The 15594-nt window shown below is 44.6% G+C and overlaps 1 protein-coding gene across 5 annotated transcripts in view; it reads right to left on the reverse strand.

The window, feature by feature from the left end:
• Positions 1–15594, reverse strand: part of LOC139765172 (uncharacterized) — a 166016-nt gene that overhangs the window by 25035 nt on the left and 125387 nt on the right. For 2 of the 5 annotated variants that reach the window (XM_071692429.1, XM_071692428.1), the window contains exons 1-4: positions 14781–14899; positions 13187–13289; positions 4268–4792; positions 3470–3621 (exon numbers count right to left, since the gene is read on the reverse strand). In XM_071692429.1, the coding sequence (XP_071548530.1) occupies positions 3470–3621; positions 4268–4792; positions 13187–13289; positions 14781–14884 (884 nt within the window). In that variant the 5' untranslated portion in view covers positions 14885–14899. Of the gene's footprint in view, positions 1–3469; positions 3622–4267; positions 4793–8023; positions 8132–13186; positions 13290–14780; positions 14900–15594 lie in introns of those variants that run through there. The other 3 variants (XM_071692431.1, XM_071692430.1, XM_071692432.1) reach the window with 2 other exon arrangements.

The raw sequence follows: 15594 nt of genomic DNA on the forward strand, positions 1-15594 counted from the left end.
ACACCAAACTACGTATCTCCTGCTTCCATGGACACAACTAAGTGGGGTGGGAGCAGGAAGGCTTGGAAATCCTCTCCACCTGTATTAACTTTATACAAAAGGGATCTGTAAAATGAGCAGAGTGAAGATCTTTTCCTTGTCCCTTTTTCTTGTCTCATTTATCTTTCTATCAAGGGAAAGTGGTATGTACACTTGACTTGTGTTCTGCATGTGATGACAAATATTATGGGAGTTGTATCAATCTCACTGATGGCTCTTTCTTTGGAATTGGCTTTCCTTTGAATTTTGTTACTCAAAAGTAATACCCAAGGTATCGCAGACAGTTCTATGTTTAATTTCGCTTGTTTTATATGCTTGGTGCTGGAATTACATCTGATGAATACAACCTCAATGGAGGGGCATATTATACCATGGCATTTAGAGTTCACACTTGGCTGTTTCCTTTTTAGGTTGCAAATTAAGTATGTACTGTACTCTGAATTTTCAGCTTGTGAAGCATTCATGAGCCATCTTCCTCATTAGTATTTTGGGACCAGGATTGCTGTTTTATCGAGCATAATTTAGAAACTTATCTTTTCAAATGCCTTCACAAAGCCAAAGAAGACATTATCCATTCACTTTTCTCACATAAATGATTCACATAAGCATTTACATTTATGTTTATGCATGTGTATGTGGGTGGGTTGGGCCATTCTTTTGTCTGTTTCCTTGCACTACTTCGCTAATGCGGAAGACTGCGATTAAACCATGGAAAGTTTTGTGGGGCCTGGACGTGGAAAGGGAGCTGTGGTTTCTGTGCATTACATATGACAGCTAGAGACAGTGTGAACGAATGTGGCCTTTGTTGTCTTTTCCTAGTGCTACCTCGTGCACGCGCAGGGGGAAAGGGGTGCCATTTCATGTTTGGTGGGGTGGCGATGGGAATGGATGAAGGCAGGATGTGTGAATACGTGTATATATATATATATATATATGTCTGTGTGTGTATATATATGTATATGTTGAGATGTATAGGTATGTATATGTGCATGTGTGGGCGTTTACGCATATACATGTGTATGTGTTGGGCCATTCCTTCGTCTGTTTCCTGCACTACTTCGCTCATGCAGGAGACAGCGAAAAAGTATGAAATAACAACCCCCTCCCCCTCATGTGTGTGAGGTAGCGTTTGGAAAAGACAACAAAGGCCCCATTCGTTCACACTCAGTCTCTGTCATGTAATATTGCACCGAAACCACAGCTCCCTTTCCACATCTAGGCCCCACAGAACTTTCCATGGTTTACCCCAGACGCTTCACATGCCCTGGTTCAATCCAGTAACAGCAGGTCGACCCCGGTATACCACATCGTTCCAATTCACTCTATTCCTTGCACGCCTTTCACCCTCCTGCATGTTCATGTCCCGATCACTCAAATTCTTTTTCACTCCATCTTTCCACCTCCAATTTGGGCTCCCACTTCTCCTCATTCCCTCCACCTCTGACACATATATCCTCTTGGTCAATCTTTCCCCACTTATTCTCTCCATGTGACCAAACCATTTCAAAAAACCCTCTTCTGCTCTCTCAACCACACTCTTTTTATTACCACACATCTCTCTTACCCTATTATTACTTACTCGATCAAACCACCTCACACCACATATTGTCCTCAAACATCTCATTTCCAGCACATCCACCCTCCTCCGCACAACTCTATCCATAGCCTACGCCTCGCAACCATATAACATTGTTGGAACCACTATTCCCTCAAACATATCCATTTTTGCTTTCTGAGATAATGTTCTCGACTTCCACATATTCTTCAACGCTCCCAGAATTTTCGCCCCGTCTCCCACCCTATGATTCACTTCTGCTTCCATGGTTCCATCCGCTGCCAAATCCACTCCCAGATATCTGAAACACTTCACTTCCTCCAGTTTTTCTCCATTTAAACTTACCTCCCAGTTGACTTGACCCTTAACCCTACTGTACCTAATAACCTTGCTCTTCTTTACATTTACTCTCAACTTTCTTCTTTCACACACTTTACCAAACTTAGTCACCAGGGTGGATGTGCTGGAAATGAGATGTTTGAGGGCAATGTGTGGTGTGAGGTGGTTTGATCGAGTAAGTAACGTAAGGGTAAGAGAGATGTGTGGAAATAAAAAGAGCGTGGTTGAGAGAGCAGAAGAGGGTGTTTTGAAATGGTTTGGTCACATGGAGAGAATGAGTGAGGAAAGATTGACCAAGAGGATATATGTGTCGGAGGTGGAGGGAACGAGGAGAAGAGGGAGATCAAATTGGAGGTGGAAAGATGGAGTGAAAAAGATTTTGTGTGATCGGGGCCTGAACATGCAGGAGGGTGAAAGAAGGGCAAGGAATAGAGTGAACTGGAGCGATGTGGTATACCGGGGTTGTCATGCTGTCAGTGGATTGAATCAAGGCATGTGAAGCGTCTGGGGTAAACCATGGAAAGCTGTGTAGGTATGTATATTTGCGTGTGTGGACGTATGTATATACATGTGTATGGGGGTGGGTTGGGCCATTTCTTTCGTCTGTTTCCTTGCGCTACCTCGCAAACGCGGGAGACAGCGAAAAAAAAAAAAAAAAAAATATATATATATATATATATATATATATATATATATATATATATATATATATATATATATTCTCTTTCTTCTTTCAAACTATTCGCCATTTCCCGCGTTAGCGAAGTAGCGTTAGGAACAGAGGACTGGGCCTTTTTTGGAATATCCTCACCTGGCCCCCTCTGTTCCTTCTTTTGGAAAATTAAAAAAAAAACGAGAGGGGAGGATTTCCAGCCCCCTGCTCCCTCCCCTTTTAGTCGCCTTCTACGACACGCAGGGAATACGTGGGAAGTATTCTTAATCCCCTATCCCCAGGGAAAAATATATATATATATATGAATTTTTAGCATATATATATATATATATATATATATGCTAAAAATTCAATATTCCCATCATTTGGCCCTCCTGAATTGTAACTTTGTGAAAATTTTATTTTTTCCTAATTGATACCGAATGCAAATTCATATAACTAAGTGCATCCAAATCTATCAGACTGTCACCTCCTGTATCATTCTTGCATCATAGTGCTAGGAAGTACGTGTACACTTACAAAGGTGTGTGTGACTACATAAAGTCCAGCATAAAATGCATGTAAGGTAGGACATAATAATGTTGAAAGATGAACCCAAAATAGTATAACCTCCCTCCAAACCCAGTGTTGCATCCATAAGTAACCAAAAGGAAAGAAGACACACTTTGGCTTGCATAATTATAATCATAAAAAACATGTCAGTGGCTACAAGAAAGGTGCACTATTATGAAAACTACCTAATCATAAGCAAAGTGGCACAACTGTGTATGTACTTGCCCCTTGAAACACATAAGTCATTAACATAAAAGTAAAACAAATAATCTTTTCAACACAAAATGGATAGAAAATGATATGCAACATACCCCTCTGTTTTTTCAGCCACAACCATGATGTCCTTATCAGTGAGATTATGATGGACATCCTGAAAGAGACTTTTGAGCAGGTTGTAACGGGTCTGCTTGTCTGGTAGACCAACTAGGTACACCCCACGGAACCTGCTCAGTAGCTCATGGTCCTGCAAGATAAATAAATTACGTTTACCTTTGTCATTTATATTCAAACTGCATCATAAAGAGCTCATAAATCATTTTCAGTGAAATGGTAAACAGATTAGGAGGTGATCAATAATGGCAAAAGATATTAGTTTGAAATGCTGTTAACTAATATAAAGCACAGGTTACATGTGGCACAACATGTTTCATGGAGACAATCCATCTCATCAGGAGCCAGTACTTAACAAAGTTATTTAAATCTCAACATCACAACAGAGTACTGCCATCTAGTTTCTTCCAGCATATTAACCTGCTATACCATACTGGTTTAGTGTCCACTGTTGTTTATATTTCAGTTACATAACATACACTAAAAAATTTGCCAAATACTCCTATGCTAATATTATGACATTAGTTACTACTAGGGCATACACAAGGGGTACACATAATGTGCTCAGATTTGTACTGTTCATTAATAATTAATTTACTGCTTAAGCTATTCCTGGCTGGAAGCAGTAAAAGAGCAAGTAGTGATGGTGTTGGGTTAAAGAGGTAACATAAATGAAAAATATGAAAGGTTTTTAGACTGAAAAGTTTAAACAATTAACAATGTAATCTTATGAAGTCTATGGTAAGCACTTTATCCTCTCAACCAAAATACATACATACCTTGTAAAGAAGCCAAGGAGAGCTGGTGGCTGCAACAACAATGATGCCATTGTTATCTGGATATGTGGAGTCCTCATCATCAAAAATGTCATCATCCTCTTCCTCTGGTGGGGCAGAGGGTTGTAACCTGGATAGTGTTGAGGCTCTGCTGGAGGCACGACTCCCAACAGAGCCACCCACACTATTCATCCCTCCTCGACCACTACCACTGCTTAATGTGCTGTTTGTTGGATTTTTGCTTGACTTAGGGTCTGCAATTTTCAACTTGCGAGGTCCTAATTGTATGAAAAGCTCATCACGAATGGACTGGACTGGCCCTGTGCAACTAGGATCTTCGTCATGATTTGAGAAGATGGCATCAACATCGTCCATGAAAACCAGGGATGGATAGTTATCTCGGGCTTGTTCAAATAGTTTCCTGACAGCTGGTGCTCCTTGAACCTGGTTGGTATGGACTCCATACAAAGGCATCTCACACACATTGCTCATCTGCTTCACTAGGTAGGTCTTCCCAGCACCTGGAGGCTGCAACATTTGAAAAACAATTAAATACTGTCTTCAATGGAAAGATGGAGTGAGTATTTTGAAGGTTTGTTGAATGTGTTTGATGATAGAGTGGCAGATATAGGGTGTTTTGGTTGAGGTGGTGTGCAAAGTGAGAGGGTTAGGGAAAATGATTTGGTAAACAGAGAAGAGGTAGTAAAAGTTTTGCGGAAGATGAAAGCCGGCAAGGCAGCGGGTTTGGATGGTACTGCAGTGGAATTTATTAAAAAAAAGGGGGTGACTGTATTGCTGACTGGTTGGTGAGGTTATTTAATGTATGTATGATTCATGGTGAGGTGCCTGAGGATTGGCGGAATGCTTGCATAGTGCCATTGTACAAAGGCAAAGGGGATAAGAGTGAGTGCTCAAATTACAGAGGTATAAGTTTGTTGAGTATTCCTGGTAAATTATATGGGAGGGTATTGATTGAGAGGGTGAAGGCATGTACAGAGCATCAGATTGGGGAAGAGCAGTGTGGTTTCAGAAGTGGTAGAGGATGTGTGGATCAGGTGTTTGCTTTGAAGAATGTATGTGAGAAATACTTAGATAAACAAATGGATTTGTATGTAGCATTTATGGATCTGGAGAAGGCATATGATAGAGTTGATAGAGATGCTGTGTGGAAGGTATTAAGAATATATGGTGTGGGAGGCAAGTTGTTAGAAGCAGTGAAAAGTTTTTATCAAGGATGTATGGCATGTGTACGTGTAGGAAGAAAGGAAAGTGATTGGTTCTCAGTGAATGTAGGTTTGTGGCAGGGGTGTGTGATGTCTCCATGGTTGTTTAATTTGTTCATGGATGGGGTTGTTAGGGAGGTGAAAGCAAGAGTTTTGGAAAGAGGGGCAAGTATGCAGTCTGTTGTGGATGAGAGAGCTTGGGAAGTGAGTCAGTTGTTGTTCGCTGATGATACAGCGCTGGTAGCTGATTCATGTGAGAAACTGCAGAAGTTGGTGACTGAGTTTGGTAAAGTGTGTGAAAGAAGTAGGTTGAGAGTAAATGTGAATAAGAGCAAGGTTATTAGGTACAGTAGGGTTGAGGGTCGTCAATTGGGAGGTAAGTTTGAATGGAGAAAAACTGGAGGAAGTGAAGTGTTTTAGATATCTGGGAGTGGATTTGGCAGTGGATGAAACCATGGAAGTGGAAGTGAATCATAGGGTGGTGGAGGGGGCGAAAATTCTGGGAGCTTTGAAGAATGTGTGGAAGTCGAGAACATTATCTCGGAAAGCAAAAATGGGTATGTTTGAGGGAATAGTGGTTCCAACAATGTTGTATGGTTGCGAGGCATGGGCTATGGATAGAGTTGTGCGTAGGAGAGTGGATGTGCTGGAAATGAGATATTTGAGGACAATATGTGGTGTGAGGTGGTTTGATCGAGTAAGTAATAATAGGGTAAGAGAGATGTGTGGTAATAAAAAGAGTGTGGTTGAGAGAGCAAAAGAGGGTGTTTTGAAATGGTTTGGTCACATGGAGAGAATGAATGGGGAAAGACTGACCAAGAGGATATATGTGTAAGAGGTGGAGGGAACGAGGAGACCTAATTGGAGGTGGAAAGATGGAGTGAAAAAGATTTTGAGTGATCGGGGCCTGAACATGCAGGAGGGTGAAAGGCGTGCAAGGAATAGAGTGAATTGGAATGATGTGGTATACCGGGATTGACGTGCTGTCAATGGATTGAACTAGGGCATGTGAAGTGTCTGGAGTAAACCATGGAAAGTTCTGTGGGTCCTGGATGTGGAAAGGGAGCTGTGGTTTCGGTGCATTATTACATGACAGCTAGAGACTGAATGTGAACGAATGTGGCCTCTGTTGTCCTTTCCTAGCGCTACCTCACACACATGAGGGGGGAGGGGGTTGTTATTCCATGTGAGGTGGGGTGGCGATGGGAATGAATAAGGGCAGATAGTATGAATTATGTACCTGTTTATATATATATATATATGTCTGTGTGTGTATATATATGTATCCATTGAGATGTATAGGTATGTATATTTGCGTGTGTGGACGTGTATGTATATACATGTGTATGTGGGTGGGTTGGGCCATTCTTTCGTCTGTTTCCTTGCGCTGCCTTGCTGACGCGGGAGACAGCGACAAAGCAAAATAAAATAAAAATAATAAATAAAAAATATAATAATGCACTACAGTATCTAGCTCATGAATACAGGCAGGAAAGTTTTGTGAAATATGTGGTCTAAATATAAGCAGCACTGTAAAAGTCTAAGGTAATCCACATTTGTATCTAGGTAGATCCAAATAATAATCCTGCAGCAAAAATATTCTATGGGTGGTGACCTGGTGACATGAATGTGGCAAAAATGAGTGTTTAAATCAATACTCTATCTATTAGACAATGGGTAACAAACCACAATGAACTTGCCGATCCTTGATCAACTAACAGGATTCTAATTCTTTAATGGTAAGCTTCATATGACTCAACTGGGTGAGTATCAATTTCTTTTCAGTTGGTGCAACATTTAGATCACCTTATCTTCCTTATGTATGAATGTAACATTTGTTTTTGAAAATATTGTTTGAGTTTAATGTTCTTTGAGCATTCTGTTTACTATATGGATCAACAACTGTTCATTTTCAATGTAATGTTTAGGTACCAAATGCTGCTCATATATGAGGGGCTAACTCATGTTGTCCAGTTGATTTGGGCTTGGATGAATGAAATTCCATATATGATAGTACTAGAGCGACCTTATTCATGCCACAGCCCCTATATTTCTGAACCAATCCCACTGTCTTTATTCACACTGTTATGGCTACAAAGTTTTAGTGTTATTGGGGGGTTATCCCTTGCTTTCAAAAAGAAGGGAGTACCTCCTCTCTCATATTTGCATCTTGATTACCACGTAGGAGTGAAGAGCACCTGGGCGAGTGTGGTGGGGTAAGGGGCCATGGGTAAACTTTTATTGCCCTTGAGGCTCCTGTCGTGTTTAGGTTGTGTGCAGCAAGGTTGTGGAGCTCTGCCATATGTGGCAGGGTAGTGTGTATAGAAAGGCTATGGAGCTCTGCCGTATGTGGCAGGGTAATGTGTACAGCAAGGCTACGGAGCTTTGCCATATGTTGCAGGGTTGTGTGTATGGCAAGGCTAAAGAGCTCTGCCTTAAGCAGTAAGGTACAGTGTATGTCGAGGCTTTGTGCTGTCTAAGGCATCCCAGGTTCAGTACAGTCCAGCAGGTGCGCCACGAACAGGTCTCCACTCACTGATTGCTGGGTGGAGGGGCAAGTCCTTGCCGACCGACCGCTGGATGGAGTGAGGGAGTCCTGGGAGGCGGTGGACATGCGTATCGCTCCACATGGGAAAGGAATAAAGAATCCAGTTATTCAAAGCTGACCAATACTTCCTCTTTCTTTCTAGCGTCGGATACGGTACAATTTACTAAGCAAGACTAGTGGTGAGCGATACGTTTTGGCCCTGCGACTACGATAAAGTTTCTCAGTAGGTAGGAAGGCACTTGCCTTTCTTTTGCAAGGATTTCACGCTAAAGCCCTTCCACATGGCAAACGAGATGGCGGGGGGTGGGGGGTATAACGAAGCTATGCAACAAGTATGGGTGGTGGTTGTGGACAGTGTGGGTGGGTTTGGCTGCCTTGGATGGCTCGCAGGCGTCCGGACCCTACCTCTGTCTCGCAAAAGGTGTCCTGCCATATTACTTACTCCAGTGGGAGGCGAACAAGTCGCAGACGTAACCAAGCAGGCACTTGAGCAAGACACTGTATACAGAATGATCTCCCAGCAAGACACATAGTGAACACGAGAGCGAGCTATATTCACTGCTGGTTAAAGAGCCGACATTGCAGTCCACTCAAAGTCGTGTTCTTGCGAAGATGTTCCGTTAAGCCGACGGAGACGTAACCAGGTCAGAGGGTTTCTAAAAACACCCGAGAACAATTGATGTAGGTCCGCCGGGGAAGTGAAATTCTCCAGCAAGCACTTCCTCGTCCACTTGGTCACACGATCTTACATGGAAATTTACCCAGCGGTCGGTTCCGCGCCTCGCTTCTGTACCCGGGAAACTCAACTAGACACCGCATCGGCATTACGGGTGTACTCCTGGGAAGTCCACACCCCAAGTACCCATCACGAATCACAGCGGCTATGCAGGCACGACCTTAAGACCCTGAGTGCTCTCCAGGCACGACCCTGACGACCCGGGTAGTCTCCACTCCAAATGGACACGACTTCTCGACTACCAATGCACTAGCTCTGCCCAGGCGACCTACTACACGGCAGACCTCACTCTCTGCCTTCATCATCACTCTACCGTATCCGTGATCCCGTGATCCCATTGATTATCAACCACTCATCCTAAACGAACCCAAGTTATGGTAGCTCCGAGAGGAGCATTTCTCTACCCACTTGGTTTCTTCTACAACCAAGCTTTCCTGAGGAGGGTCTGGTCTACCTGACGGAATATTCCTGCTGCTCCAGGTTACCCTAGTTCTGTTTAGAAGTCTTATGATCTTCCCATGGTGTTCCTCGTATATGCTGCCAACAGGCTGAACAGACGAGGGATACTCCCCCAATATTTCCAGCAACATTCATTGTGGATGTAATCTACACATTCTACCCAGTCTTTCGCTCCAACACGGTATCAACTCCGTATGCAACATGGTTCACACGATTTCCAGTAATATGTATGTGGGTTGGGTAAGGTATTCCAGTACTTTCTAGGCGGAGGATACAAATAATTATCCAGCGCGTCTACTCAATCAGCAGTATGGCTTCCAAACTTTTACCTTTTCCCAGTAATTCTGACGTTTGTCTGAGTCGATGCCAGCGGGAAGGGATCTTTTTGTACGTTTTCCTGGTTAGAATTATCTTCGACCTGTTGTGGTGATGTCCTGGTGAATAACTTAAGTCTTCGGGGGTCTTTAACACCCCCCCCCCCACAGCCCGGGCTGAGCCCAGGCTGTTGGCTTTGGTCGACCAAGCTGTGTGAAGCCGCAGCCCGCAAGCCCACGTCCACAGCTTGGTCGGGAGGGAGGGAACAAAAGATTTGAGAAATCTCATTATTGGTTCATGTTCCTTGGTTTACATAACCTATCTTTTTCTTTTTACAGTGACGGACTGCAAAACATGCCCAGCTCAACGGCCATCTCGGTTGAGAAGTAAACAGGGCATGATAAAAAGAATAAAGAGAGCTCTCCAATGGTGTTTGTGGACCATCATCAACAGAGATTCCAAGTGCACGTTTCATGTGCTCTCCAGTGGCGAGGTCAGCCGCATGTCCTGTTCTGTTTTGTGTTTCAAAAATGTCATTTATTTGATTCAGTGTATGGGAGTTTTATGTGATGACCATCGTGTTCTAGAAGGCCTACTTTATCTTCTTGCTGGTTGAGGCCTTAGGCTTCTTAAATGACGAAAATGTTTCTAATCCTGATGGCATTGCACAGTGAATAGTAGATAGCTATATCATGTCTTGCATAAATGCATGAGGAACCGCAAGGGAATGAGTATAGTCCCCCCCAGGGAGAGTTCCCACAATGACAAGACTGGTTTCCCTACAATTAACCACTACGCTGTGTGATTTGTTTGGTGGAAAATTGTAGACCCAACGTCGTAATTTGCCCATTACTTCCTCTGTCATTAATTCGAGCGATGTTCTGTGGGGAGAAAACTATCGTAAACTCGGGTCGTTATGGATCCTCTCACATTCATAATAACGGCAAGTCTCACAGTGGACTAGGTTTCACCTCTCGTTACGAAGGGAAAAGCAGCAAGCAGTACCAAACGCAAACAACGCAATTTTACGGAAGGAGAGAGTATGTGATCTACGATTTACGATGTTAAACTATACTCAGTACTGGAGAGGCCCGCGCGGAAGACTTCAAAATACTGAAGAAATTTTAAGACGATAGAAATACAAATAGAAAAACTGTACAAACAGGTAAGGCCGGGGTGTTGATCGTGGTGCATGCAAATACTACAACAATTATAGACTTTGGCGGGAAATTTCAGTAACTCGCTAGATAAACTTAACGTGTATGTGAACCAGCACGGCAGTATCAGTGGGAAGAGCAGGCCACGGCCTCAAACAGCATGTGACTGATGAGCGAGGCAGTAGGTAGGTCTCCGACCGAACTGTGGAGGTGGAGACCAACCTGCCAAAGCTAACGTGCACGCAAGCTGATCAAGACTACATCAACGTGGAGTGATGTGTGGGCAGCAGAACACCCCAGGAAAGCCAAGAAGAGTTAAGGGCCCAAATTTTTAACATATGAAGTGGTGTGGCATTTGATCCCGCAGGTCCTATTTGCCGAAGGGAAAATCCGCTCATTTGCCCTATGAGACAATACCGAAACAGGTTCTCGCCTGGGAAAATTTTTTTAGGGGCCTTAATCTAAACGTATTCTGCTCCACCAATGAAATTCCGTCGAATTTCCTACGAAAAGCAACGGTGGGGTCTCGTTCAAAGGAGCAGGGGAGGGGAGGCAGTGCTGGCTTCCCTCCCTCCCTCCCTCTACAGGAAGCTCTGGTTAATGTAGCCCAGCGAACAGGTCTCTGGGAAGGGAAAACGAAGACTTGTACATCCTCACGCCAGGACGAGGCGCTGAGACGTCTTGGCGGTGCTATAAATGAGGAAAGAAGGAAAAAAAAAAAACGCTGGGAAATCATAAATTCAATGATGGAAGAGAATGAAGTGATACAGGAACAAGGGGAATAGGAATGAAACCTGACAACTATACGTCATTGACGTGGGGAAAGGTAAAGAAAAAGAGAGAAATGAGGATAGGATAATAGGCTGCGATCAGGAAAGGAAGATGTGATAATGATGGGAGAGGATATAAAGAGGTCATGTGGCGAATCTTTCTTCGCATGGAGAGTAGCAGGGGTGGAGGTGCTAAAAGGTTATAACACACACACACACACACACACACACACACGAAGCCACACCAGCAAGGAACCCGGGCAGGAAATTCAGTCAAAGAAGTTTTAGCGTTTAAGAAAGTCTGCAGTTTCCTTTACGAAGAAACGCATTTACGGTCAGAATACAGAGGAGAGAGGTGGGGGATAGCGATAGATCGAAGGATGTGGATGAAAGTGGGGGGGGGGTACTGCAGCGGTGGGTCAGGATGGGGAGGGGAGTGTGGGTGTGTGGTGGTTAGGAGGGGGGGGGGGGATATGTTTACCGTGAACCAACAGTCACGAAGGAAGAGGGGAGTGGTGGGGGAAGGGCGCTGTGTCTGGACTTCCCTGCTGCTCGGCCGCCCCCCCGGACGCAGGGGTCACACGGGCCTCCATGATGAGGGCTTCCCAGGGCAGGAGGTGGGGGATGCAGCAGGAGGGTTGAACACAATGGCCCGTGCATGCAACAGGTTGTGGCGAGGGAGTTGCGCGGACGTCCCGGCCGAGGGCGCTATGTGTCGCTAAGGCTCATTAAAAACAAGAGAGGTCGATTCCTCCTCCTCTTCCTCTCCAAGAGACACAGGTTCTTGCACTTTCTCATCACGTTTAGTACAGTATTTCTTTTACACCAACCAACGCCTCCATTCCATCCACTGCTAGGTAATACCCTAAAGCCATAACTCCCCCTGACACGGCCGAAGGTACATCAAGAAAGCAAGTTCAGCACGGCATTCCCAACCCAAGCTGGCCGGGTCGTGATGGTATCTTGGAAGACTACGGGAAAGGAACTCTCGTACCGCATACGATGACGGACTGGGTGACGGGAAATGAACACCCAGGGATGCAATTAGTGTTATGATGCACCTTGGAGGAGCTTGGCAACTAGTGTCGAAAAACCAGCTTGGGAGGAGATGAGCAACTGGTGTTATAACCCGGCTTGAAGGAGCTGGCCAACTGACGTCTTAATGGATGCCTGATTAAGCAGAGACAGAGGACCCTGGTGTTGAAGGGAGCATGGCACATCAGGCTATTGGTGTCTGCTGCAGCGAACCTGTCATGTCAGGTGGCAAGATGGGGTATCTGACGATAACCAGGCGAGGGTAGAGGAGGCGGGTTCATGCCCCAGGCGTAACCTGTTTTCTACAGGAAACATGAGTATTTTTGCTGCTGATGGCTTTCTAGACGAACATAACACTACAAGACCCTCTCCAACTCAATGAATACCTTTCCACATTTCTTCGCTAAAAATATCAAAATCTACCCCTTATATAATTTCTATTTACTCCAATCCTTTTTTAACTTTTAGGAATATCCTGTTAATAGTTTCTTACCCTAACATTTCGAAATCACAACAATTCTCTAACGAACCCATTGAAATTACACCAATAGAATTTATTATGGATACTATGGCACTCAAAAAAAAGGGGATTTCTACGTAGGAGGATCACTTAAAGAAGACATGTGGGTGGGATGTGTAAGTAAGAGGATCACTTAAGGACATGTGGCAGGATACTTACGCCCACGAGGAGGAGTGAGGGGGGCTTGTGGCAGTCACAACCCCCCGAGCGCTCCGCCTGGTCCACCAGGTTCCCGATGAAGCTCCGCAGCGCCTGCAGGTGCCTGAGGGGAGAGAAAAGGACATGATTAGCGTCGTCAGGTAAGGCGCCCCTGGTCACGGGTGTCAGTGGCTGAGGAGGGAACAGAGCAACCGCAGTCAGTACCTGCAGGTGTCTGGGGAAAGCGAGGGCGTGGTGGCATGGTGCCCCTGGTGATGACTGGGGGAAACTGCAGTAGGTGCCTGGGGGAAGCGAGGACTTGGTCAGTGTGCGAGTGTGTGTGTGTGTGTGTGTGTGTGTGTGTGTGTGTGTGTGTGTGTGTGTGTGTGTGTGTGTGTGTGAGGCACGACGGTGTCCCCAGCGTCGGTGGATGGGTTGGGGAATGATGAGGGGGGGACTTCTGGGAACGTCAGGAGGCACTGACGGGGAAGGGGTCAGGGCAGACGAGCGCCAGAGCTTCGCCAGGCACAGCCCAAGGGCCACATGGCCCACCATGAAGCGTCAATGCCTGGGTGAAGGAGGCCATGGCCACCATCAGCACCAGTGGCTGGTCAGCCAAGAGCCTCGAAAACTCTGCTTGGGATTACGCTGGGGTAATAAAAAAAAAAAAAAAAAAAAAAAAAAAATGGCGGCACAAAGAATGAGTATACAATATCTGGGATGAAATGAGAATTTACAGTTAGTATAAAGTGGGATACATAAGAACCAGCGGCGATAAAAATATGCAATAAGTACACAGGGTAAAAATAACAAGGTGCTAGATTCACTGTGTGTGTGTGTGTGTGTGTGTGTGTGTGTGTGTGTGTGTGTGTGTGTGTGTGTGTGTGTGTGTTACGGGAAGTTTTACACTCGTGTTGCCTCGTCTCGTAACCTTATATATATATATATATATATATATATATATATATATATATATATATATGGGGATAGGGGAGCAAGAATACTTCCCACGTATTCCCTGCGTGTCGTAGAAGGCGACTAAAAGGGGAGGGAGCGGGGGGCTGGAAATCCTCCCCTCTCATTTTTTTTTTTTAATTTTCCAAAAGAAGGAACAGAGAACTGGGCCAGGTGAGGGTAGTCCCTCAAAGGCCCAGTCATCTGTTCTTAACGCTACCTCGCTAATGCGGGAAATGGCGAATAGTTTGAAAGAAAAGATATATATATATATATATATATATATATATATATATATATATATATATATATATATATATATATATATATATAACCAGAAAGTGCTATAAAGACTTACTTTTGGGGGGAAAAAATTGTGAAAGTTCTCGTCACGTTTACACACACGCCTCACGTGAAACACACCCAGTGTATTCTGGTTCATGAAAAAATAATATATATATATATATATATATATATATATATATATATATATATATATATATATATATATATATATATATATATATATGAGTCGTGGATGTTTAAGGTATTCTCTGTATTTGCGCATATCGCATCTTTGGATTTCGGAGGCATTATTTAACAAAGCCCTCCAGTCCTGCCAGTAGGACGTTATTTCTGAACGTACGTTTGTGAACCATACCTTCTAGTATTCTCCAGGTATAGACGGATGAGTGATAGGCTCTCGCTGGGTCTCCGTGGTGTGATGCCCCTTTCCCTGCTGTTCACGTGACCCCGCCCCTCCATACTTGCTCCCACATCACACATCCTGCTCCTCCGCTTGTTTACAGTGACGAAATTTGATATGAACTTCAACCCGAGCTACTGCCGAAAGAGCTGACTTTCCTGCCAGTGGCCCTCCACCAGCAGAAGGGCCAAGTAGTGGCGCTCTCTACTGTGATACTCACAGGGAAACGTATTCTCTCAATACGGTAGGAACTTGTGATGTGTTGTGCAGGTGTTGGGTTGGATAGCCCTGAGCACCTGGGTGACAAGTGTCAGAGCAAGGGTGGTGACGCTGCCAGGGGTCAACACCACCCACAGGTGTGGCACCCACCTGGCTCTGTTTCCCCAGCTCAAGTCACCACCTGTGGACGGTGTGAGGCTCAGGGAGGAAGCGTGACTTATGATGTGGTAATGTCTCGGAGACAGGGGGGTGGGGGGATGGTTCCTCGTCTGGTGGAGGGAGGTAGTGAGGATGTCTAGGTTTTAATCACAGTAACAGAAGATGGTACGTGATGTTCACTTCACGACACAGAGACCAACCACCACCGTAGACCATCTGAAACATTACATAACGTCTGCTGACGACGTATCATCAGGCCTGGGAGTAACGTATGGTCGTCTAGCCTCGTCACTCGCCACACACAAGACAGAGTGCATGTAACTGTTTCCTATTTACAAGCACCTGAGTGAACGTGTAGCCAGTAGGGTAAAGCTTGTCACGTCTACCAACA

Source organism: Panulirus ornatus, chromosome 53, assembly GCF_036320965.1.
Source record: "Panulirus ornatus isolate Po-2019 chromosome 53, ASM3632096v1, whole genome shotgun sequence".
In the NCBI taxonomy this organism is placed as follows: domain Eukaryota; kingdom Metazoa; phylum Arthropoda; class Malacostraca; order Decapoda; family Palinuridae; genus Panulirus; species Panulirus ornatus.